Consider the following 26,643-nt stretch of genomic DNA (forward strand, 5'->3'; position numbering starts at 1 on the left):
GATGGTATTTCCCTTACCTTTGGTTTCTCTCTCTTTCTCCCTCTAGCTCTAACACAGAATACAGTGGATTTAAGAGGGAAGCAAGGAATACTATGGAACATATGGAAAAATAAAATTTTTTCTCCCCTCTGATTTATTGAAAGATTTGTACATGTAGATCAAATAGTACATGATACCAAATTCAAATAGGAACGGATCCTTGCTGGGCAGCATATTAACTTAGAAAACTACAATTTCACCTAAATTGTATTTTTATTTCTTTATTTCAATTTCTTCACCCAAAAATTGTCTTCATATCCTTTGACCATTTATCCTGATCACATTTTAATCTAGTTCCAGCATACTGGGGGGATTCTGTGGGCTGTAAATTTGACACCTCTGATGCAAACTCCACATAAAGAGCCAGATGTACCTGAATTTCTTTATACACTTATTGCAAGCCCACCTATATCCACAGACATTCATTTGAGGGATTCACCCATAATTACAAAGTCCTTTTAAAGATACCAAAGACTTTCATTTTTAAAAAATTAGCTCCATTCTGGGAAGACTCAGTTACAAATCAGATTTTAATCTTAATCTTTTTAATCTAGTTGGGCACTAGAATGTAATGTTCTTTTGGCTAGGTTTTCTTGGAGTCTTTGGAGCAGCCTTTTTTTCAGTTCAATAATCACCAGAAGAGTAGCCAGGGGTTAAAGTCCAAATCCTTTATTATCTCCTTGCCTGATGCTGGGCAGCTTTCTGGAGAGCCTTTCAGTCTGGCCTTGATCTTAGTAGGGGAAGTGCAGGAGGCCAGGCCAGCCATTAGGAAGATCGAAGATCGAACTGAAATTCTCCCCTTGGTTCTGAGAGCTTGAGCTCCTGCCTCCAGTCCTTTGTCTTCTCTGCCTCTTCTCTGAGGGCTGAGTTCCAGCTTATATGCTCTACACTGAGTATAAACCAATCATTATATCACTAGGAAAGCATTATTTGTTGTAAGAATAAATCAATCATACTGAACCATGCTAAAGTAGATAACCATTGTCTCATCAATTCCACTTAGTTAGTACCTTGTTTCTGGCCCATAACAATACTAAATAAATCCCAAACAATTTTTCTGAGCTTCCTGCATTTAGATGGGGTTTCCTTACTTTTTCTCTGTTCCTACTGGCTCTTCTGGCTGGGTGGCTGCCAGTGAGGATCAGGAGATTATTTGTGTTATAAACACAGCGTGTGTGTTCTGAGTGATAGCAGGAAGACAGAGAGAGGTTAGGTTCTCCTGGGAATTTCATCTCATGAACCAGTGCTGAAGGTTTACAGGGCCTAAGTGTGGTGGGTCCTTGGTAGTAATTCCATCCTAAGGTGAGTTAAACCTTGTGGCTCCCCTGAGCATCCAGATGTTAAAGAATCCTTAAAATTAGTTGCTAAACATTAAGTTCTTGGGATACAAACAAAGACAAAAACAGTCCATTTTCAAGGAGCTCAGGGTTTAACAAGAGAAACATGCGAATAGCAAATACAAACAAGATACACACAGGATAAACTGGAAATAATCAACAGAGGGAAGGCACTAGCATTAAGGGAGATCAGGAAAGGCTTTCTGTATAGAAAGTAGAATTTTATCTGGGACTTGAAAGATAGATTGGAGTGAAGAGACACTTTTGGCAGGGAATGAAAGGGGCTGTACCTCTCAAGGACAGTACAACGTTGCAGGCCTGCAGGCAACATACCCGTGATGCAGTACCATTCAAACGCAACATGACAGGGATGTGTGTGATCCCCAGTGGTCTCCTCTCTCTTTTCTGTTTAGAAGCGAAACTGGCCAATACGCCACTTACTGCCAGCGAGCTGTGCAGCGGACCCTGGAGGCCGGGGAGCGGGAAGCCAAGCCATCTCGCCTGGAAGTCGTGTCCATCCTGCTGCGCAACCCCTACCACCACTCCCTGCCCTTCAGCATCCCCGTGCACTTTGTCAATGGGACCTACCAGGTAAGACAAGCACTCCAAGTCTTCCAACCTCGTCCTCTTTTTTGTTGTTGTTGTTCAGTCATGTCACACTCTTCGTGACCCGTGGATCATAATGTCCAAGTGGTTTCCTTGGCAAAAAAATACTGAGTGATTTGCCATTTTCTTCTTCAATGGATTAAATGATTTGGTTATCATTGGTTAAGTGATCAAGTAGTTTAGTGATTTACCCAGGATCATATAGCTAGTTAATGTCTGAGGCTAGATTTGAACTCGGGTCTTCCTAACTCCAAATCTAGTGCTCCTTAATATTCTGGCTCCTTACCCCACACTAACTACTCCATGGAAAACTGTTTCTGGCCTGAGCAAGTGTTTATTCAGCCTCCTGGGAAACCATACCCCTTTATTTGACTGATTTGGGAAAGACAAATTCACAATTAAAATGAGCTTGGCATGGGGGTGGAGATGCAGGGAGAGAGGGAAGGTATGGAACCAATTTTTCCCCTAAACCCTTTTACGTATGTGAAGGTGGAGGTTATGTTCTTGACACTTTTGTACAAAGGGGGAAACCGAAGAACAAAGAAAGCACTGTTCAAGGTCATATAGCAAAGAAATATAATAGAATGGTGCATAGAGAGTTAGCCTGAGAGACAGGAAGAATTGGATTTAAGCTGTTTCAGGATCTCGTTGGCTGTCTAGCCCTCTCAGACTCTCCCTCCTGTACCCCCAGGGAACTCTCTAAAATTATAAGTCATAGAGAAGAAACTGACTTGCATTGATGAGGGAAGTTCTCCACCAAGAGATCCCTATGTTGATGACATCACAGCTCCATCCCACTCCCACCCCCAGGGAAAAAAGTCACAAATCAGACACATGCTAATGATGTGGCAAATGATGGGGTTGTTGTAGGCACCAAATGATGTTATTTAGAAGAGCACAAATGTTGGGGCTCAGTCATGTGAAAAATTCCCAATGGCCATTCCCTTTGGCAAAAGATAGGTTTATTTAGGAGAAGAAATTATAGACAAAATGAAGAGATACAGTAGACACCAGGAATGGTAAATAAGAAATAGCGTGAAAGAGCAAAAAGTTAGCAAGAAAGGGCTTTTTACCTAGTGAAACCCTCAATTAGCCAGGAGAAAGGAAACACTCCCATGAGGCTGGGATATGCCCTTAGCTGGCAGGATAAACCCTAAGGGATTTAGCACCCCAAAAAGTTAGCTATGAGGAAAAACACCACAAGACATAATAGGGGGAAGAGAAAGACACTATGTAGCCGAGTGTTGTGGTACACTGACCTAAAAGGGTTTCAACAAAAATGGCATGGGCCATAAGCAGATTTACAGGGAAGATTTAATCTGGGACATGACTGGGATTTCAGACAGGACGTGACTGGGCTGCCCACAACTTCCATAGAGGAAGCTAAACTGATTAACCTACACTCATTTTTCTCAGAGCCTTTTTCCTGCCTGCTCCAGGTAACAATTCCATCAGTGCTCCAGTTTCTCTCTGCCAACTGCACCCAGCTACCGAGAACCTCATCACTAGAATTTTATGTTTTATCAGTAGAATAAAGCTGAAATACCTAGGCATTCTTCTCTCCGTACAAAAACACGCAAACCAAGTTTTCTCTGACATAGTATGTCAAACCATGTCCCTTACAACAAATCTTCTCATGTCTTACCTTAGACCTCTTCCTTTGCTTTTCATTACTGAGATGTGTTTGCCCTCTCAGGTGATAGGTTTTGATGGCTCCTTCACGGTGGATGAGTTCCTCCATCAGCTGAACCAGGAAATGGGCATGAGAAAGGTATCCCACTCTGGCTTTTCCCTCTTCACAGATGATCCTTCTGGCAAGGACTTGGAGCACTACCTACAAGGAAGCATTAAGGTGATTTCGTGCCTCCACATAAAGAAAGCCATTGACAGAACTCCCTGTGCAGATATAATCACCTCATTAGAGATATTGATTATGCAAGGAGAACTATTTCACTGGCTATAAACTCAAGTTACATCAACAAGCATTTATTTAAGCATTTCTATATAACAAGCATTGAGCCACAGCACTGGGAATTACAAATTACAATTGTCCTCAAGGAGCTTATGTTCTAACAGGGGAAGACAATACATAACAAGAATCTAAAAGGGAAGGGGGAGGCATAAAAGATATTGGAGAAGGGGGAAGAATGTAGGAAAAGTCCAAAAAGAAAGTGAAGAGAACATCCTAAAGCAGAATGAAGATTTGATTAGTTTGGTTTTTTTAGTACAGTTGTTTCAGTCCTGAATGAATCTTTCTGATCCCATTTGGGATCTTCTTGGCAAAGATACTAAAGCAGTTTGCCATTTCCTTCTCCAGCTCATTTTACAGATGAGGTGATAGTACTTTACAAGTTATAGAGCACTCTACAGAGCATTGTGACAATTTGATCCACACAGTTGCACTGTGAGATGCCCAGCACAAATACCATCACCTACATTTTACAGATAAGTAAACTAAGGTTTGAGAAGGTTTTGAGAAGGTTAAGATTAAGTTGGACCTCATCCACATCTGATTCCATGTCCATTCCTCTCTTTTTTCCACACCATAACATTGCCTGTGTATGCAGCACTCACAATCCCTAAAATTACCTTATTAAATATTGAGGTTCCTTTTGAAATCAAAGGTCTTTGGATGGGATCCAAGAAGCACCAGCTTTGGATTATATGACAATAGTTGATAAGGCAATTCTCATAAATTTGTTTCTTTGACTAGGTCCTTTAAGGCACAGAAGATGTTGTATACTTGTTTTCTATATTCTTTAAGACAATTTTTTGTTGCCCACTTCTGAAAATGATTTCCTGCCTCCATTGTAACCTTTTCCTATCCACATACTCAATATAGTTCTAGGAATGCAATCAACTAATTCTTCAACATTCCTTTTTAAGCATTTACCAAGTGCTAGGCACATAGCATAGCAAAGACAAAAAATGAAAAAGTCCCAAATCTCAATAAGCTTATATTCTATCTGAGAAGACATGTATGTATATAAGCATATACATTATACATATAAGGAATTCCAATTCCAGGTAATAGGAAGAAGAATCACAGCAATTGGGGAAATTAAGCAAGACTTTGTACAGAATTGGTGCTTGAGCTGAGTCTTGAAGGAAGTAAAACATTCTATGAGACAAAAATGAAGACAGAGTCTTCCAGATGTAGAGACATGGAGCTGGGAAATGAATTGTTGAGTATGCGGAACAAAGAGAAGACCAATTCATATGGACAGTGATGTGGAGAAAAGGATGTAATATGTCAGAAAAACTGGAATGAAATTGGGGCTGAATTACATATGAAGGACTTTAAAGCCAAACAAAGGAGTTTATATTTCATCTCAGAGACAATTGTGTGTTAGTGGAGTTTGTTGAGTAGGGGAGAGATATAAATCTGTTGCTTTTAGAAAATCAATGGGACAACATAGTGGAATGGTGAAAACTTAAGGAAACCAAACAGACCATTACAATAGTCAAAATAAAAAGCAATGAGAGCCTAAACTAAGATGGTAGATGTGTTAGGAAAAAGGATCCATTGTGAAAAGCATGGAGGCAGGAAACATCAAGATTTGGCAACTAATACTATCCAGGTCATAAGGGAAAGTGAGAAATCAGGGCTAATGTTGAGATTGCAAACATAGAAGATTTGAAGAATGGTGGTGCTCTTGACAAATAAAGAAATTTGGTAAAGACAATGGGCAGCTAGTAACCTATTTATTGAACAACCAGAAGGAAAGTAATTAGGTGAGACTTTGGAATCTGCACTGTACCTGAAAAATTCAGTATTGTAGTTCTAAGGCTATAATATGAGGATATATATAAACACATATATGTATATATATGGATAATATAAATATGAGGACATTTTCTGACTGAAATCTACACCATCAGATATTCTTGTCTTTTATATATCAATCTAATTAACACTCATGGCTCCCTTCTAGAGATTTCCAGCAGATAAAATCCTTCAGGGCTTAGAGGAATAGCAACTGATTCTCCAGGTTTAGCACACAATTTATTTTACAGTTCTGCTCATCCTTCTGTGCTCTAGTTCTTGGCTCAGCCTAGAGCTAATCACATAGGAGATACTCAGTAAGCCTTTGGTAATGGGAAATGTAGTATTTAATTGAAAGGAAATGGCTGTTTAGAATATCTTCAGGGGTCTTTCTGAGTTCTCCTTCACAAAATCACCTCTCTATCATTCTTCCTCAAGATCTGTGATGCCATTTCCAAGTGGGAACAATCTCTGAGAGAGCTTCATCCTAGGAAGTCTGAGGGCAGCAACCGGATTGTGAAGCTGATTTACAAGAACAGGTCCTGAACACTGATGATGGGATGGGACATAAATATTACACAGGGGCTGAACCTTATAACCTTTCATTGCCATCATGAGTTTGTTCCCTCTCTAATTGATCAAAATGTTTCCTATTCTACAAAGTGGGGAAAGGGCCCAAGCTCTACGCATTGCTTAACCTTCAGCTTTGTCTCAGACTCTCTATGTGACTTTCCCTCTTTGTTCTTACTTCTTTCTTGATCAGGAAAAGAGCAAAAACTAATCTCATAGAAGGATTTCATGTTTTACTATATAAAGGGGAAGCTTTCCATTGGCACTAAGAGTTTAAGACTGTGATTTGGATAAGTTACTCCTCCATCCAATTCAAGTGACAAGTACTGATATCCTTAGAAGTAGATAATTTAACTATATAAACAATTCATTTCCAGGGATCATCTGCCAATAAAATAATAAATTTCCATTGACCTAACATCTCCACTGTGCTTAACTCATCTTAACTCACTCAAAGTATATCATGATACCTATTATCATGGTATCTAGTTAGTCTAGTAGGATTAAATCCAAGGAAATTTTGAGGACCCCAAAAGACCTTCTTTCTATGTGTTACTGTTGGTATAAACTTATGTCATGACCCTTTCTTCTATGGCACACTTCATGACAATTTTCTGTGAAAAAGGTCATGATGACAAAGGGAAAATATAAGCCTTATTCTTTTAAAATCAATATTAAAAACAACCCTAAGAAAATTAAATCCTTGTTGCTCCCTGTTCAGTACCCATGTTGATTTCTTTTTATATTGTCCTTGAGTCAAGACTTCCATGTGCTCTCTCCTTCTTGAAGGCTGTATTTCCGGCATCAGGTTAAGGGAGAAACAGAGCAGGAGCGGCTTCTGCTTGCCTTCCAGGTCAGCAATGAGATCACTGCAGGGAGATTCCCTGTCAACAAGGAATTAGCTCTTGAGATGGCTGCCTTGATGGCCCAGGTAAGTGATCTGCTATCAGCTGAGTGACATACCTCTTATACTAGAGTCCAAAATAGACTGGATGACATTTTATCACTGCTGCTATGAGGATGCAGCCTGGAACACAGACAACGTAACAGGGCTAGACCTAAGAAAAGGAGGTCACAAAAAAAAAAAAAAATTAAGGAACAACAGAAACAATTCTCAGGAGGTCAATGTAGGGAATATCCTCTTTGCAGGGATTTTTGTATATTAAATGTCCCAAAGGATGGGAAATGACCAGACTACTTCACACATTTCACTGCTGGAAGTATACAGGGAAAAGGAATACACTTTTAACACAATCTGTGACACTTTTTCATCACTTTGATGACAGAAAGCTGATTTGTTAGAAGGCAACTGTCTCTCTAAGAGATACAGGGGCCAAGGGTCTGAGAGAGAGAGAGCTGGATTTGCAAAAACCAAAGTAGTTGGAGCAAATGATCCATCTCTAAGATATCTTCTAATGCTAACATTCTTGTCTGAAAAAGTAAATTATTAAATCATTATTATACAAAGACTTTAGTTTGGAATCTGGCTTTCCTGCTTACTTAACTTATGATTTGGGGCATGGAACTTAACCTCTCTAGGTCACAATTTTTTCATCTGTAATATAAAGATAATAATATTTGCACTACTTATAAGATTAAACATGATGATGAAATCTACTTTGTAATTTGAAAGTGTTATACAAGTGCAAGCAAGCATCATTTTTATTAGAATTTTGTGTTTTTATAGCTTGAAGTAAAGGACAAATCTATCCCAACCATATACTTCTGTATATGGTCACTTCTCCATTCTCAAAATAAGAACTATAAATTCCACTTCTTAATGAACCTTTCCTTCTTCCTATGAACTCTCGTGTAGCTCTAATTGAGGCCTAATGCTTGTATACTTTCTACACAGATGGAATATGGGGATCTGGAGAAGCCCAACCTTCCTGGTCCAATGGGAATAGCTCCGGCCAAGGTTCAACATCTCCTCCAATTAGTGCTAGAGAGGTTCTACCCCAAAAGATATAAATGCGGTGCCCCTTCCGAACAGCTGAGGTAGGATGGGCAGTAGCTCAACGTGGTATAGGAGGTGGTATGGGGAGGAGATGGCCTGGTGGGAGCAAGGGCTGCGCCATAAATGTTGCATTTGGCTCCTTCACTGAGGAGTTTTCTTCCCGTCTCTTTTCATAGGCACTTGGCAGACACACTAGCTTCAAAGTGGACAACGCTGCAAGGCTGCTCCCCAGCTGAGTGCATCCGTATCTACTTAACTGTGGCTCGAAAGTGGTCCCTGTTTGGTGCTAAACTCTTTGCTGCTCAGGTGTGTGTCAGTGGTTCCTAAAAAATATATGTAATACCACAATAAATGGGGAACCTCCAAGAACTTCCTTTTTTTCCAGCTGCTTAGATTTGACTTTAGCTTCACCCCTGATCCCACTACTGAATTGGAATTCTGGACTTTGCACCTACTCTTAGAAGGGTGTCCCCTCTTGTTTCTAAGTTTCAGTTTCTTTATTTATAAAATGTGCATGTTGGACTAGATTGAAGATCACAAGATCATGATGGTAATTTGATATTTGGGTATGTAACCCACAGTGATGCTTCTCCACTAGAGGTCACTAGTGCACCAACTCATTTCTGAGGAGACCCTTTTTGGCTGTGGCCTGTTTCTCTGCCTTTCTTTCCCTTTCCTCACTGCTCTGATCATTCCTGACTAGATTAAAGCTAAGTAGTAAACTTATTCACAGTAAAATGCTAGTCACCTCTTACATCCCTCTGGAGTATTTTTAGAATGAAATCTAGAGAGACTATGAATCCCTAACAAGCCTTGCACATGAAGGAGTTTGTTTGCCCTCCTGGTATCCCTTAAAGAACTATCTACTTCAGTTTCATGTAAGAAAGTCCAGTTTCATTGTCTGGCATAAGCTTGAATCTACCATCACAGTCTGAATAGCATCTTATTCTTGTGAGTTAAAAAGATAATCTTGAATACTGGAAACTTTGCCCATCCCTCCTCCCGAGGAATTCAAGAGGATACAGAGCTCACAGAATTTCAGGGTTTTTCCCATCTCACTCCCTACCCCTCTTCCTTTATTTCTATCAACATCCCTAAGACAAGTTGATGAAAGTCAAATATATGCATCTTCTTGATGGGGCTAACTCTGGGACTAACAAAAATTCTACAATCACAAGAAGAGAAACTGCTCAAATAACAACATCCATTAATACACCCATATGTACCCATATTTTTCAATGTGGTACCCAGCTTTTCAAAAAGACCCAATATATTGATCAGGATCTCCAAGCTACTGACCAAATTGTTTCTTATATCTCTAGACCACTCAACTTTCTACCAAGGGGAACACTCTGGTGTGGATTGCTGTGAATGAAGATGGTGTCAGTATCCTAGACCACAACACAATGGTATTGAGAAAAACAGATTTGCCCCCCAATTCCCTATACCTTCAGATACTACCATTTTTTCCCCACCTCAGGCCTGAGTTTTATCACTACAAATTCTTATGCTTCCATATGTAAATCCTTCCTTTATATGTGAAGTACAGGTTTTTAAAGTATACATTTCCAGACATGATGAAATGATCCATAGTTAACTGAGACCAATGTCTAGAAAATATCTAGCATGTCACTGATTTCTAAATTGAAAGATGAGAATGTCTCCACTGAATCTCTCATTCCCACCTACAACTGACCTCTTTCTATAGCAAGTTCAAGCCACTTATCCTTATTCCTTGGTGATGACATTTGGTGGATACCAGGATGATTTTATGATTGTGATCAGACCTGTCTCAGATAAGAGTTCTGGTAAAGGCAACGTTGAGAAGTTAATCTTCCAGATGGCACTTCATAAGGTAGGTATGAGCAGCTGCCAGTGCAATTTACTCTGAACTTTTATAAGTTCCATGAAGAAAAGAAGGCTACAGTAGCTTCATATTTTAGGGTAAATAAAATAGCTGACATTTTATGGCACTTAAGGGGTTATAAAATACTTAACATATATTATAGCTCAATGAAGTCATGAAAGTATGTTTATCCTTATTTTGCAGAACAGGCGAGATCAGCATGTCAGGGCTTGAGCAAAGTCACACACAGCTAATAAATGGCAGAGCTGTGATTTTAACCCAGATCCCAATAAATTGTGCTACAGTCCCTTCAAACTCTAAAACTTAGAAGAGAGACCATATTGCTTTGGGTCAAAAGATGTCTCTATTTCCATCTAAATTTTATGACTTCAATGCAGGCAGTAATTCAGAGTGTCCAAGCAGACTTGAACCTCTCCAGATTTTAGTTATTTTCCTTTCTTTGACTTACATTAGCTCATGCAGATAGTATATTACTTGGAAATGTATGGTATATAAAGTAATAGGAATAGTATAAGATAAGCAATTGAAAATGACTTAGTTATTCTCAGCAATACAATGATCCAAGACAACTCTGAAGGACTTAGGATGAAAAATTCTATCCATAGCCAGAGAAACAACTAATGGTGTCTGAATGTAGACTAAAGCATATTTTGCTTTTTTCTTCTTCCCAGATTGCCGAGTTGACATTTATGATGGCCAGCTATATGAACCACTGTTCTACAATCTCAGCTTCATCTCCAAATACACCTCCAATTCGACACTTCCAAGGAAAGGATGGAAAACAGTTCCTTGCCTCTGCCTCACAAAACACAAAGGGGCCAACGCTTCTATGAGCATCTTTCCTCGTCCTTTCTCCCCTCATTTTGTGCCTTTAGACTTGGTGACATCTTGCTGGGTCCCTGCTTCTATTATGTGCTAACTCCCATTCCATCCCTTATGCCGGTTTCAAATTTTCACCCATTCTATAGGCACATGACAATATCTATGCAATCTACTGTATGCTGTTTCCCAAATCTAAATCCAAATGACAGAGGCCAAATATAAAATGGCCAGCCTCTGAATGCAATTCTACCAGACTTCCAAGAGAGGTCAGGATTCTATGCAAACATCATCCAAAATCCAGGACACTGCCCTTGAAAAGAAAAATATCTCCTAAATCATTCATAATTCTCTGCATTTGGGGTTTGTTAATGGCAGCCAATTCTCTCACACATTCAATTCATATCTGATGATACAAGCTAACCTTTCCAGAACTTATGGCCTACCACCAAGAGCTTTATTTACATACTGATGAGGTAACAGGAGATGGGAAGAAAGAATGGATTTCTTTCCTGTTTCTGGAAAGGAATACTACTCATTATCTCCCAACACTCTATCCAGACTAAGGAAGGAGAGTTGGAACTGCAGAGAAGGACGATGGGTACACTTTTACCTCAATGAAAGGGAAAAGAAACTCAGTCCCTTAAGTAGGAGTGAATACTTGCAGTGACTTGTGCGACAGTATATTGTTTCACAATGCCGTCCTAACCTTGGTAGGGACTGAGGTTAATGAGCTATACTCTAGACTATAGGCAAACTTCACTGCCTTACACTGTCCCAGGACCCTTACCAGATTATCTCCTCTTGTCTGGGTTTAATCAGTGGACCAAATGCTTTAAAAATAAGCAATCATTACTATGCACAAAGAACTAACTGCGCTGATTTCTTCCTGGTCTTTGAAGGTCCAAATAAATACACTATCTGCTTTTTGGCAGCTTTATTGAATTACTAAAGCTTGTGATCCTAATTGTATCCATTAAGACATGTTGTGCTTTCTGTGGCCGTCAGTCAGTTTAAGGGAAATATTAATTAGCCAAGCTCACTGGAACATCTAAGTATATTTCATCTTTAAAAAAAAAAATTGTGAAAGAAAACCAAAGCTTCCTTCTTTTTTGTTTCCTATAACCAAATTCTCTTCACTGAGACCAAGGCAGATGATTTTTATTGGTTTCTATACTCCATCCAAAGCCAACAAGATAAAAATACTATCTTTCCAACATTTAGTAAGACTACAATTTCATTTCCTAACACTCAAGTAGACCTAACATTTATGAGGAAGAGAGCAGAGATAGCTGCATGGAAAACCAATTCCACCCAAGTGTTTTGAATCCTGACATTGAAACACCAATCCCCTTCACGATGATAAAACTGGATGGAGTTGGACCTGGTTTCTCTGAGTTCTGGCTCTATCAAACCCCTCTTATAAACTCTAAGCTGGAAAGAACAAGATAATAAGCACTTCTAATTGTGTGTTCAAATGTACTCTGTAACTTCACTGTTCTTGTTCCTACCTCTTCCCTTCAATTGGGAAATGAAGATTCATCTGACATACCTTATTATAGTCATCCTTCCAGGGCAGGTATGGAAGGCTGAGCATATATCCAATCTTACTTCATAATGTCCTGAACCCTTGCAAACAGGAATAATCTTGTCTGCAACAATAAGTAAAAAGTTGGTATTTGCAACAACCAAAAAAAGGAATTATTTACACTAGGTTTTATGGATCTTTTCCCCATTTTTTTCTTCTTCCCTCCCTTGGAGTTTGTCAATGCTCTGTTTTATTGTTTAGTCATTTTTCAGTTGTGTTTGACTCTTTTTGAACCCTTTTAGAGTTTTCTTGGAAAAGATACTAAAGTGACTTATCATTTCCTTCTTCACGATGCCATGCAAAATGAATCAATGAGCATATATTATTAATCTTACTATATAAAGTACTGGAAACACAAATGGAAAAGCAAAATAGTCCCCATTCTTAGGGTGTTCATATTCTAATGTAGGAAACAACACACATGGGAGATTTCTGCCACAAGTCAAATGGAAAGGCTCAGGGTATTCAGGATACAGTAGTAGCTAAGCAGATAGCAATACATTTTTTAAAATGTCATTTCCACCAATAAAACCTTGTTTCTGATGTTAAACCATTTGACAATTATAAGGACTTCAGTGGCAAGTGTTCAGTAGCTGTGGTTGCTGAAAAGATCAGAGCTGCATATTTGCAAAGATTGCTTTCTTGGTTGTGGGAGCTATGAAGGGTCAATGGTCAAGAGGGGTCCAGAGAATGGGGGAGAGGATGCTATTATTCTTTAAGTTTACCTTTCCACTAGAGGTAGTTGGCATTTTGTGTTGGTAATGATGGAGAATACAGCAGATCAATTTATTGCTGGAGCAATTTATTCAGTTCCTAACTTCTTCCTATCCTTTGACTATAATTACATCCCCGGGGCCATGAGGACTCAAAAGAGAAAAGGCTCCCTTAGAACCAATGTCTCTGATACTTCTGTTATTTGTGTCTAATATCAGAACACCATACTTCACCCAGAAACAAGCCATTTCTCTCTGGAGCTACCTGCATTACTTCTGGCAGTAGTAACATAAATCACAGAAGAGTATATCGATCTGCCTGAAAGACACAAAGGCAGTTGAAGCAGCTGTCTGTGAGGAAGCCAACTAATATAATATCTTGACAGCAACATCATAAATAATTTCACACAGATCATAGAAATTGTTAGAACCCGTGGAGGTTCGGTCATTAAGTGACAATTCTTTCTTTTCTAGCCAAAACCTAAATGATTCTCCATTTTCCCCCTCAAATTCTTCACAAGATGTGTTGCTGACAATTAGTTTTCTTAGTAGAGCTTATAAATCATTAGTCATAAGGTAAGCAACATATGTACCAAGGAATCCTTGCCAATATTGGGATAGACATCTCCCAAAATGTATGAGTGACCCTCAACTTTAAGATGGGGAAACAAGATTGCACAGTGACTTGGCAGAACATGACTGTTGACTGCAAATATTATATGATAGGCTATTCTATAGAAGAGGGATCAGCCATGCTCTACTTGACAATGCAGAAGAAAGTTGCAGAAACAGATGTTTAACTCAATAAGGAAAGCTTTCTTAATATTTACAACTACATGAAACTGCAATGACCTATTCTAAGAAGTAGTGTGTTCCTTATCACTGAAAGTCTTCAGTGAATAACAACCTAAAGGGATTACTGCCTGAAATATAGTAAGCACTTATTAAATGTTTTATTTATTCATGGGGGGGAGAGGGATTTCTTTTTCTTACATTTTTTTTAAATTAAAGCTTTTTATTTACAAAGCATATGCATGGGTAATTTTTTTTAACATTGACCCTTGCATAACTTTTTGTTCCAAATTTTCCCCTCCCCGAGCTGGCAGGTAGTCCAATACATGTTAAATATGTTGAAATACATGTTAGAGCCAATATATTATACATATTTATAAAGTTATCTTGTTGCACAAGAAAAATCAGATCAAGAAGGAAGAAAAAGAAAAAATTGAGAAAACGAAATGCAAGCAAATAACAACAGAGAGAGTAGGAATGCTATGTTGTGGTCCATACTCTGTTCCCATGGTTCTCTCTCTGAGTGTAGATGGTGCTCTTCACCACTGAACAAGTGGAACTGGTTTGAATCATGTCATTGTTGAAGAGAGCCATGTCCATCAGAATTGATTGTAGTATAGTATTCTTGTTGCTGTGTGTAGTGATCTTCTTGTTCTGCTCATTTCACTTAGTATCAGTTTATGTAGGTCTCTCTAAGCCTCTCTGAAATCATCCTGCTCATCTTTTCTTACAGAACAATAGTTTTCCACAGCATGCATATACCACAATTTATTCAGCCATTGTCCAATTGATGGGCATCCACTCAGTTTCCAGTGTCTACCCAACTACAAACAGGGCTGCCACAAACATTTTTGCACATACAGGTCCCTTTCCCTCCTTTAAGATCTCTTTGGGATATAAGTAGTAACATTGCTGGATCAAAGGGTATGCACAGATTGATAACTTTTTGAGCATAGTTCCAAACTGCTCTCCAAAATGGTTGGATCCATTCACAGTTCCACCAACAGTATATCAGTACTGGGGGGAAATTTCTTTTGGGCTTCTGAAGTTCCTTCCAATTCTATGATTCTGAGTTGTTTAGTCTCTCAAATATCATAGGAGAGAAGTTATAGTCATAAAGAACCTCAGAATTCTATCTAAAATTTGACTCCTTAGGACACACTATTTAGGGAAGAATAAACCTCTAGAATTGTAAAGAAATGTGGTTTGCACCAACTTATTTGATCTGTCAAACTCTACTGCCTAGCATTATCGAAAATGGAACTCACATCTTAGAGTTGGGTCAAGTGTGATATCGAAAGAACCTGAAGACCAGAGACTTTCTGGTTATTTTTGCAAATACATCATCAATTTTTGACTTATCACTCATTCCCTCTAATCATGAGCTATGAAAAAGAGCTATTAAAAGATTCTGCTCTCAGAATTCTTCCATAATTCTCTCCACTATAAAGAGAAAGCAAAACATATAAATTTTCCCAGTTCTGTTTTATTTATAATCACTTTCATAATACCCCCTTGTTTCAATCTGACTCCTTTCTTCCAAAGGACTTGACTTCATTCTCATCTCCCTTATATTTTACCTCTCCCCACACAGTGATATGGAATATAATTATGTCCATTTCACATTCATTCATTCCTTTCAACAAGCAGTTTTAAGGTGCTGAAGGCAATATAAAACTATGACACTGTTCCCGCTATATAGAAAGGAAAATTAACAAAAATGACCTGTATAACTTCACATAATGGATCCGTGGTAAAGCTATGATCCATTCAGTCTGTCACTTATTCTAATCCTCTACACTTCCCGACTTCCATGTGGGTCATCATGGCTAGGTTTTGCTGATGATCTGGCACTTGTCATTCAGGACTGTGGCTGTGATTCTTCCTCTCCCAAGGCCGGTAACTGCCCTACCTGAGGCCCTCCGAGGTCTGGCACTTCCGTAGGCTCACAGGGCCCAGAAGGAGAACTCAAACATAAGTGTTCTTGAGTACAAGGCCAGCACATTCTCCACTACACCATGCTGCCATGTGATACACAACTGGCCCAAACAAATGAATGGCTCCAGATTCTGGAATTATCTTGACAGGAAGCAGGATGGAAGTCTGCTAGATGGGACTCATGAGCTTGCTGACGTGACTTCCTGGTGCGCTAAGATCTCTTGACAGCTCCTGTATACTTCAATCAAGCAGTCCAGTCGGGGCTTGGCACTCTAAAGTCCAGAGAGGAGAAATACAATCAGAACTAATGATTTTGGGAGGTTATTAGTACCCTGAGTACAACTCAATCTACCAGTTTCACAAAAAGCTCTACCTTTATATGTAAATACAATAAACTTCATCTATTCGTTAATTAAAATATGTATTAATTAGCTATTTTATACCAAGTACTGTGGAGTTTCAAAGATATTTAAATCACCACCTAGTCTCTCAAAGAATTTATCACCTGACTTGAATTCAGAGAGGCAAGACATCTGGGCTCACCTGGAAGACAGGCACTACTTGTGACACTCCCTGTGGTTCTACTGGGTCCTTCAGTAAAATACACAGGTAGTAGATCACCTTTTGCTGTAAGAGAATAAACCAAATGGTAGAAGCACAAACATAGAATGTAGCTGAGAGTTATCTTCAAAGAGCTACCTTCCCAATAGGTAATAAATATGCTTAAAATGTACATGATAGTAACAAGATAGGGGGAAAGTGATAACATTTTCTAGACTGGCAACACAGCAAGACTGCACAGAACCCAGGCTAGAAGATGTCTGAAGTAATTCCCTATTACTCATCTACAATAAAGGCAATAATGGATTGTCATGAGAGTTTTATAAACTATAGAATAATATATAAGTATGATTCTGTAATAACAAGATCATACATTTTAAAATGCATACTGCAAAAGCAGTGTGTTGCCTACTTCATGAAGATGATGGGCAAGTCATTCCACTTCTCTTGGCTTCATTTGCAAAATAAGTTCAGATCTGATGATTCCCCAAGATCCCTTCCAGTTATGATATTCTATATGCAAATAAAAACTTGATTTTTCTCTTTGGAACTGGTCCTCAAAGTAAGCACAAAATAAAGCCTTCACTGGGAAAATGTGCATGTATATTTTCTGGCTATTAAATGAAGGCTGAATCTATCTGATACATTCAAATACAACTCTATATTGTCACCAACTCTATATATTTGGATTTTAAGGAATACTCAGAGTTCTAAGAACATTCCAGATGTGCCAGAAAAATATTTACCATATAAATGGCTTCATTGATGACAACATCCTTCACTTTGCCCATCTCAATGAAAGTTGTACTCTCTTTTCCTGAGGCATAGGATGAAGTCATTTGGATGCCAAGAGAGCCAATGATCAGTAGGGTTTCTTGATCAATCTTCACAAAATGGAGGTAACCAAGCAACCCTAGAAGAGTGATGAAGATAGCAGCAGAGAGGACCATGCTGTTCTGAGGAAAGAAGAGAAAAGGAGCCAATGAGAAAACTGCACCAGATTTTATATGTCTTCATCATCCTAGCTATGACCAAACTGGCACAACACCACAAGATAATACGTAGGTCCAGTAATGGGAAGTTAAGAATTTCTCTCCAGCAATATAAAGGAGATTAAGGAAATGAGAGGAGCAGGTGGAAAGAGATGCCAGGAAGACTGTACGATGTAGCCTTTGTATCATTACCAAAACCAGAAGTGTTTCCTCCAAAAAGTTAAATATTGGAACTTCAATCTTTCTCCTTTAGTGTTTCAGTGTTGCCTGAGCACAGCTGGTTCATTCATTCAATTAGAATATAGGACTATTGTAGGATACAAAAAGAAAAATTAAGAGCTCCACAATCATATTACTTATATTACTCAACTTAGTTTTACTAAGTGGATGATTAGGTAGTTGTTTCCTGCTAGAACAAGTACTCATACCTATAGTCCCAAACCTTGGATTATTCAGTCTTTCAGTTGATGGTTGATGGTGTAGCATCCAAATAACTCGTTATATAACGAGCTATCCCCTGAATTTCAATTCATCAAGCATTTATTAAGTAACTGAGTTAACATGTAATTACTTAATTACTATGTGCCAAGCACTATGTCTACTTAGGGAGACAAAATGTACAAACAAGATATAAAGAGGATAATTGTAGATAATCAACATAAGAAAGGTACCAGCATTAAGAGGGATAAGAAAAGGCTTCTTAGAGAAAGTGAAACTTTAAATGAGCTTTGAAAGAAGTCAGGGAAACCACAGGCAAAGAGGGGAGGAAAAAAATTCCAAAGATGGGGAAGCCAGTGAAAATGCCCAGAAGTGAGAGATGAAAATGTGTCCAATGCAAGGAATAGCAAAGAGGCCAGTGTCACTGAATTGCTATGATGAAAGTGTAAGAAAACTGGAACTATATGAGGACTTTGAAAGTCAAAGGATGCTATATTTGATTCTAGAAGTAACAGGAAGTCACTAAAGTTTGAGGAGGGGGAGTGACATGGTCTCTGCCCTTTATCACTGACAACTGTATACAGCATGAACTAAAGTAAGGTGAGAATTACAGGAAACAAACTGCCTGGCTATTGCAATAGCCCAGGAGTGAGGTAATGAAGGCCTATGTCAGGATGGTGGCCTGTCAGAAGAAGAGAAGCATATGTGAGAGATGCTACAAAGAAAGAAATGATAGGACATGGCAAATGACAGAATACCACAGCATGAGAGAGAGGAAGGGGGAAGAAATAAGATGTTGAGGATGACTCCTAGGCTTAGAGCCTGGGTGACTGGAAAGATAGTGGTGCCCTTGACATCAACAGGAAAGTTACAAAAATAAGAAGATTTGAGAGGGAAAGATAATAAGGTGGCTTGGACATACTATTGGGTGGTAAGAAATGAGAATGGAGAACAAGAGAAAAATAAAGGAGAGCAAATCTGAGAATCATCTACATATAGAGATGATAACTGAATTCCTGGGAGGTAAGTGAAATAGCATAAAGGAAGAAGAGGGCCCAGGACAGAGCTTTGGGGACAACCACAGTTAGTGGCTCTTACCTGAATAAAGATCCAGCCAAGAAGATAAAGAAGGAGCACTTAAGATAGGTAAGAGGAAAACCAGAAGAGAGCAGTGCCACAAAAAGTTTGACAGAAAAGAGTATCAAGGAGAAGAAGGTGATAGTGCCAAAGGCTGTGGAAAGGAAAGAAGGATGAATATTATTAGATTTGTCACTTTAAAATTTGGAGAGAGCAGTTTCAGGTAAATGACAACACTAGAAGCCAGAATGCAAGAGTTAATATAAGATGAGGAAAAAATGGAACTGGAAGCACAGATTTTATAAGCAGCTTTCTCAAGAAGTTAAGATATGAAAAGGAGAAAAACTATGGGATGACAGCTAGAGGGGAATGGCTGGATCAAGTGAGGATTTTTTGAGTAAAGAGGGAGATATGGGCATGTTGTAGACAGCAGGGAAGGCAGTCAGTATTCAGGGAGAACTGAAAATCAGAAAAAGAGCAGGGATGATAAAGAGAGAATCTACTGGAGAAGATGGAATGGAATGAGCTCTAAGTGCCTAATTCAGAACGTAGTGGCTCCTGGTAAGAAGGTTCTCTCATCATGCAGAGACAAAGAAGAGAGGAGAAGAGAAGAGGGAGTTCTAGGTAAATGGATTCAATTTTTTCAGGGAAATATAAGGGGGATGGACAACTATGAGAAGTCTGAGGGATGAAAAGGTTTGGAAAAGCTGCTGTGGTATGAATCAATTAAGTCAATGGTTCTCAAACTTCTGTTCTCATTATCTTTGCACTATTAAAAAATATTGAGAATCTATCTAAAAAGTTTTTGTTTATGTCAGTTACAGTTGTAGATATTTATCACATTAGAAATAGAAACAAATTCTGAATTTGTAGAATTCTCTGAAAGGGTTTCAAAAACTCCTCGCATTCTCTGGAACATACTTTGAGAACCACTGAATTAGGTAGTGTAAAACAGATTGCTTTGCTGTAGGAAAGTCCAGTTGAAGTTATGTCACAAGAAATAAGGACAGCGAAGAAAGGGAAAACAATTCTGCAGAGAATGGTCAGGAAGACTTTGTCATCAAGAAGGAGCCAAAGTCTCAGTGAGTACAAAGAGAGTGAGAAATGAAAAGGTTTAAGAAGAAAGTAAGTTTCAAATTATGGAGCATTCTAGAGGGCACAACAGAAGGGATAAGAAGTTTTAGAATGGGGAAAACTGGAAGTTGAGAGACAATGGAGGGGTCAGAAAGGTGGGGGGTGTTACATTGAGGAGATAAGAATAAGGAGTGATCGATGGGGAACAGACAACAGAGTTTGAACAATGATAGTGGTTCAGAATTATTATATAAGAGGATAGAAGTTTATTAATCATATGCCGATTTATACTGCCTCTAGTGCTGGGATTACAAATACCAATATAAAATCCTTGCCTTCAAGAAAATTATATTCTACTGGGAAAAACAAGTATACAGATAAGTGGATAGAAAATATATAGAAAATAAGCACAAAGCAAGAGAATGCCCCATTTCTGATATGTCCCATCTATCTGAGAGGCCCAAGGATAGCAAGAATTCATTTCTCTAATCCTAAATCAAAAATCAAAGTATGGAAATTTTTCAAAGCACTTCTCTCACAATCACTGAAACTCAATCAATATTACCAATATTATTATCTTCTTTTAACAAATGAGAAAACTGACACTGACAGAAGTCAATTGATTCGAACATGATCACAGTATCTATGTGGCTAGATTCAAACCCAAATCTCTTGACTCCAAGTGAAGCATTCTATTCACCATTCTCATGGTGTCTCAATAGTGACTCTCCTTTTTCTGTCTAATACTTATTATTAAATATCTTTTCTTGATATCCTTTTTGTTTACCTGAAAAAACTTTCCTATAGCCATCACATCCTTCTAGTTCTGTCTTACCACAGGTCAGTTAATGTGTTCCTTTATAGATGCACTCTGAATCAGATCATACTATTATCTTCCCTCTAGTTCCTAATACATTATGAACTGCCTGTTTTGATGATAATGATTTTGTTATAGTGAGATCTTATACTCAGAGGGTCCCCTTTTAAAATTTTTTTTTCATTAATTTTCTTGATATTTTTATTTTGTTTCTCCAGATGAATTCTTTTTTATTTTCTAGCTCTATGAAGTAATAATTTAATAGTTTTGATTAGTATGAACTATACTGAAAAGAGTGACAAACCCTTTTTATAAAAATTTCCTTTTACTTTTTAAAATCCTTATCTTGTCCCCCAATTCCCATGGTAATAGCACAAAAGTCTTTCCAGTCTTTTCATTATAAAGAAATTAATATATGTAAAACAACTCTTTACCTATATATAGAGGTGTGTGTGTATATATATATATATATATATATATATGTACACACACACACACATATACAGTCCCATTTTTGCCCAAAACTCATGTAAAGTAGGATACAATGCAATTCACAATAAATTGAAGTGAGGGAGTATTTCTTTCACAGCTATAAGAGGAAGTTATTAAATGTATAGTAGTGAAGCAACAAAAAAGATGACTTACACAGAGATATGAGTAGGAGAAAGAAAAATGTCACATGTGTAATGTATGCTGAAGAAGGATATATAAACAGGCCAGAGAGACTATGGATTAATAAAATGCCAAAAGCACAACCAAGAAACCTTTTTTGGTACTTTTTATAAAAGCATATATTTTCATATTACTTCATAGAGAGATTAAATAACTTATCCTGTATTAAATACTAAAAAGTATTAGAGTGATATTGGTGCCTAGATATTCTTAATTTCAAGCCTCCTCTGATAATATCTAACATCTCTGTATTCCTAACATTCCTCTGTATTCCAAAAAGATAGTAATACTACTACTAATAATAATAATAGCTGGTATTCATATAGTATTTTAAGTTTATAAAGCACCTTACAAATATTATTTTACCTTCTTAACAACTCTGAGAGATAGGTGCTATTATCTCCACCTTACAGATGAGGCAACAGGCAATGAGAAGTTAAATGACTAGCTTAGGGTCACATAACTAGTAAAATGAGTATAAGCTTAGGTCTTCCTGATTCTAAATCCAATCCTCTAATTCTTCATTACACATAGGTAATTATTTTGTAATGCAAGTAGCATAATGAAGCAGAAAGACAGCAGCTGTGCTGTCTTAGTAAAAAAGATGCTGGGCTCAAAACACTAACTACCTCTAACAATTATCTGTGCAACTCTGTACAAATCATTTAAGCCCTCTCTGTGTCTCAGTCAATTCTAGTCTTTATCTAATTAAAGAGTTGCAATTTGCATTGATAGCTGTAGTTCTACAACAGAGAATAAAAAGAAGTAATGAGGTAGCAAATTAATGGTTCAGACAATAAGTGATATATAAATTGTAAGGAGGATCTCTGTGGGCTGGGATAGCTTTAGAAGATTTCTTGGAGACTTAAGTTGGTGATTTTTGAAGACCAGGAAATAATTAGATATATGTAGTGATAGATACTCTAGATTGTGAAAAATAGACAGAACAGCAATGATAATGTGTGAATTTCAAACAGATATATGTAGTGATAGACACTCTAGTCTGTGAAAAACAGGCAGAGCAGCATATTAATTTGGAGGATTAAAGTAGGATCAGCCTTTGAAAGGCCTCAAATTTCGGCCTAAGAAGATGGTAATTTTCAGGAACACAGAAGTTATCACGTGGAGTCAAGGAAGCTAGGTGCCAGAAAAGACAATGCTAGATTTTTTGTTGGGAAGACCTATGTTCTAATCTTGCTCGTGAAACAAGCAGAACCAGAATACATAGTACACAATAACAGCAAGAAATGTGCCATAATCAACTATGAAAGACTTGGTTCCTCAGTGGTTCAGTGATCCAAAGCAATCCCAGTAGACTTTGGACAGAAAATGCCATCTGCATCCAGAAAAAGAACGAAGGAGAATGGTATAAATCAACATATGCTATGTTCACTTTTTTTGTTTTTGTTTTTTTTATCTCACATGGTTTTTCCCTTTTGCTCTGATTTTTTTCTCCCAACACAATTCATAAAATAATGTATATTAGAAATAAATAAATTTACTAGGAAAAAAAAAATCTTGCCCGTTATTGGTTAAGTTATTAGCTCTGTGTTAATGGACAAGAAGTCACTTAGCCTCTCCTTTTGGATCATGTACCTCATAGGGTTACTCTGAGGTACAAATGAGATAATATATGTAAAACGTCTGGCAAATTTTTTTGGAATACAGAGGAATGTTAGGAATACAGAGATGTTAGATATTATCAGAGGAGGCCAAAGGAGGGGTGGGCTTGAAATTAAGAATATCTAGGCACCAATATCACTCTAATACTTTTTAGTATATAATACAGGATAAGATATTTAATCTTTCTATGAGCCTCAACAAATAAATCAGTCTTAAGGAGTTGCCTAAATCGTCTAAATCAGATAGTATCTCTACTAAGACGTGGAAAGCAGGAGGGAGACCAGCATATAGACAAGTCAGAAAACCGTATCATAGAAGAATGGGTTGTTTTAACCTGGAAAAGAAAAAAAAAAAGAGAGGCGTTATAATAGCTGTCTCCAAACACTTAAAGGACTGTCCAGTAGAAGAGGATATAGACTTGTCCTATGTTGTACCAGAAGGCTAAACTAGAAGCTGTGGTAAATCAATCAACTCGTACTTAGTAAGATTCACTATATTAGATATTGGGAATACAATGAAAAAAGTAAAACAATCCCTACCCTCAAGGAGTTTGCCTAGATTTTATAAGGGAAAATATGTGGGCACATAAGTAAATACAATATGTATACCAAGTAAATGAGCTAATTTGGATGGAAATAAGGAAAGGTCTGCTATACAAAGTAGTACCTTATCTAAGTTTTTGAAGAATGTAAGAATTCTAAGATAAGGCCTTAAGAATGGCATGTGTTTTAGGCACAGAGAACAGGAATGGAGAAAAGACATGAGATATCTAGTATGAGGAATAGCAAACAGCCCAGTTTGGCTAGATTATAGAGTAAGTAGAGTCATGGTAAATATGAATAGATAGGTTGGATCTGAAATGGACAAATGGCCCTCCTTTCCGCCTTGGGCCAGCAGAAGAAAATTTGCTCAGCTAGATTGGGGGACTTCTTTTGCACTTCAAAGGGCTGGCTCAACAATACTCTTAAGGGTGGTATGGGGAGGGGAGGATGGTAATCGAAACCGATCTATCTATGTTAAAATATCTGCCCCGGTGCGATTCTCCTGTAAAACCCCCATCCTCCTGTGGTAAAATGCAAATCACAGATTAAAATGTAACAAGCCAAACAGAAATGCTTATAAGGCTGTCTTTAGTTCTGTAAGGTATGATCAGAACTCCCCAGATCGGAACCAAATAAATTCTAAACTTTCCTCATTGCAGCTGTCTTGAATTTTATTGCTTGGGCTATTTCAGATCCAGATTATAAAGGACTTAAAATGTCAAATAGAAGTTTATATTTTAAAGGCAATGGAGGACTGGAAAGCACCCCAGCACTCCTCAATTGTCTTTTCTATGAAATCTGTTATGAGTGCTTTGGACAATTCTTCACTGAAGCCAAACATCCAAGAGAACCCAAGATTCTGATAGAATCAGAAATGCTGAAATGGATAACAAAGATTTTAAGCTTGATGGACTAGAACCAGCATATTTGGATATACTTCTAACATATGACAGCTCCTATGGCTCAAGTGGGAATATTGGATGGTCAATGTAGGCTTGTAAAAGACAAAAACAAACTTTTCTCAGCAACATGCACTGAATAGAATGCACATTGTTTTTATTATACAATTTGAGATCCCAATTCCCTGCTAATTTTGTCCTGAACAGAACAGTCTGAAGCAGGTATAATTATTTTTATAAATATAAACTAATTATGAAATGAAATGTTACATGGTCAGTTAAAAAGGGGAGAGAAAAAAAGTTTATATCTTGCGTGTACTTTTTATTTTTTTTTTGCATGTCATCTCCCGCCTTGGGATGCAGCTCCTCACAGACAGGGATTGTTTTTACCTTTCTGTGCATCTCCAGCGTTTAGCTCCGAGTCTCTCGTACACATTGGGTATTTGAGTAAATAACTGTTGGCTATGCTGCAGTTTCAAGAATATTTTTCTATTAAATATCTGTCCAACAGCCCGTACTGAGTAGACACCCACCCCCAGATACGGACCAAATAATAACTAACATTGACATAGGACTATGTGCCAGACACCATACTAAGCACTTTACAACTATTTTCTTATTTGCACCTCACAACCCTGAAAAGTAGGTGCTGTTACTACTCATTTTACAGATAAGGAAACCGAGGCAAACAGATGTCCGGAGTCAGTCCCCAGGCTGGTAAGCATCCGAAGCCCGGCGAGTGGAAGTAGGAAAGCAGCTGGGGTAGAAGGGAGGGACAGCAAAGGCTGGAGCCCCGAGCAGCGGCGGAGCCGCAGGGTCCGTACCTGGCAGAGAGTGAAGAGCCCGTAGGCCACCAGCCACACAGTGCAGGTGGCGGCGGTGAGCGAGCGCAGCGAGAGCCTCGGGCAGCTGAGGCAGAACTCCCGGCAGGAGGGGGAGTAATAGCGGCGCTGGAGAGCCAGGTGCCCGCCGTCTATGTCCGAGAAGTTGCGCTGCTCTTCCATAGCCCCTGATCTCACGCTACCCTCGCAGCCAAGCCACGCCCTCTTGTCATTTACGCACTTCCGAAAAGGAGAAAGGTTCGGCCCCGCCTCCGCCCGGGTCTCGCGATTCTTCGTAGAAACCTGTGCTCTGAAAGTAGCGAAAGGTCTTTGCCGGTGGGACGTGACAGACGCTTTGAAAAAGGGTCCCGCTTCCGTTTCCTTCGGTAATCAAGCCGCAGAGCGAAAGTAGCGGCCCCTCGGACGCTTAAGCTCGCCATACTGTAGGCTCAATCTGTGGAAACCATTAAACTTTAAAACTACAAACGGCCTCCTGAGGTCTGCGAGGGGAGCCCAGTCCTTAGGTAGAGAGTCCTGAAAGCAGGAAGAGGCCGACCCGCGTAGTCTCCTATTTAGTCCGCCTTTCAGGAGGGTGACAAAAGTGCGGGCCGTTGGACAGCTATTTAATAGAAAGATATTCCTGAAACAGCAGCATAGCCAACAGTCATTTACTCAAGGAAACCTTGAATAAGGAAAAAGCTTCGCCCTTTGCATATTACTGTCGGTCCAAATTCTTAACCTTGGGACAAGTCATTCTATGACTGGGCTACTGGGCAGTAAGATGCCACCTATTAGCTATGCTCCCCAGAGGTTGCCTCTTTTCAGGAGTAAACTGCTTCCCTGTTGTAAAAATGGTGAGTGGAGCCACAGTGTTCATATTGGCAAAGCCTCCGCTGGTGGGAAGAAATATATTGATCCCAGCATGCCTCTTAAAGCAAATGCTGCACCCGACACAAATTGCCCTTTTTTTTTAACCCAAATCTATAATTGAACAAAAATTAATATAGAATTGGAAACTCTCTACTGAACAAATAAACAAGAATAGATTAGATACACATGACACAATAATGACTATTGTAATTTAGTATTTGATGAAACCCCAAATTCCAGCTTCTGGGATAAGAACTCACTTTCA

The 26,643-nt window shown here is 38.6% G+C and overlaps 2 protein-coding genes and 1 long non-coding RNA gene across 4 annotated transcripts in view; 1 reads left to right on the forward strand and 2 right to left on the reverse strand.

Annotated features, from left to right (window-relative positions):
- PLEKHH1 (pleckstrin homology, MyTH4 and FERM domain containing H1) overlaps positions 1-11,914 on the forward strand; it is a 69,049-nt gene extending 57,135 nt beyond the window's left edge. For both annotated transcript variants that reach the window (XM_051977875.1, XM_051977876.1), the window contains exons 21-29: positions 1,790-1,967; positions 3,679-3,834; positions 6,187-6,287; positions 7,108-7,249; positions 8,174-8,316; positions 8,452-8,581; positions 9,598-9,684; positions 9,984-10,130; positions 10,814-11,914. In XM_051977875.1, the coding sequence (XP_051833835.1) occupies positions 1,790-1,967; positions 3,679-3,834; positions 6,187-6,287; positions 7,108-7,249; positions 8,174-8,316; positions 8,452-8,581; positions 9,598-9,684; positions 9,984-10,130; positions 10,814-10,975 (1,246 nt within the window). In that variant the 3' untranslated portion in view covers positions 10,976-11,914. The remainder of the gene's footprint in view (positions 1-1,789; positions 1,968-3,678; positions 3,835-6,186; positions 6,288-7,107; positions 7,250-8,173; positions 8,317-8,451; positions 8,582-9,597; positions 9,685-9,983; positions 10,131-10,813) is intronic.
- Positions 13-3,725, reverse strand: LOC127549657 (uncharacterized). Its single transcript, XR_007950683.1, has 3 exons — positions 3,628-3,725; positions 1,965-2,074; positions 13-928 (listed from the first exon to the last, which is right to left on the reverse strand). It is a non-coding gene; the product is annotated as an uncharacterized LOC127549657 (long non-coding RNA).
- Positions 11,915-14,191: 2,277 nt separating the features above from the next.
- Positions 14,192-25,778, reverse strand: PIGH (phosphatidylinositol glycan anchor biosynthesis class H). The gene is made up of 4 exons (XM_051977877.1): positions 25,512-25,778; positions 17,300-17,509; positions 16,536-16,619; positions 14,192-16,264 (listed from the first exon to the last, which is right to left on the reverse strand). Exons 1-4 carry the CDS (start codon positions 25,689-25,691, stop codon positions 16,172-16,174), a joined length of 567 nt encoding a protein of 188 aa, XP_051833837.1. The 5' UTR covers positions 25,692-25,778; the 3' UTR covers positions 14,192-16,171.
- Between the last annotated feature and the right edge of the window lie 865 nt (positions 25,779-26,643).

The sequence above is a fragment of the Antechinus flavipes genome, chromosome 2 (genome assembly GCF_016432865.1).
Source record: "Antechinus flavipes isolate AdamAnt ecotype Samford, QLD, Australia chromosome 2, AdamAnt_v2, whole genome shotgun sequence".
NCBI lineage: Eukaryota > Metazoa > Chordata > Mammalia > Dasyuromorphia > Dasyuridae > Antechinus > Antechinus flavipes.

Bases quoted from the DNA above. Each gene is read 5' to 3' on its own strand.
- PIGH (XM_051977877.1), bottom strand. From the start codon at position 25,691: ATGGAAGAGCAGCGCAACTTCTCGGACATAGACGGCGGGCACCTGGCT. The intron at 17,510-25,511 runs GTACGGACCCTG...TTCTTTCCTCAG, and splicing joins GGCTCTTCACTCTCTGCCAG to AACAGCATGGTCCTCTCTGC. The intron at 16,265-16,535 runs GTGAGCCCAGAT...TCTGGACTTTAG, and splicing joins AAGTAGTGCCTGTCTTCCAG to AGTGCCAAGCCCCGACTGGA.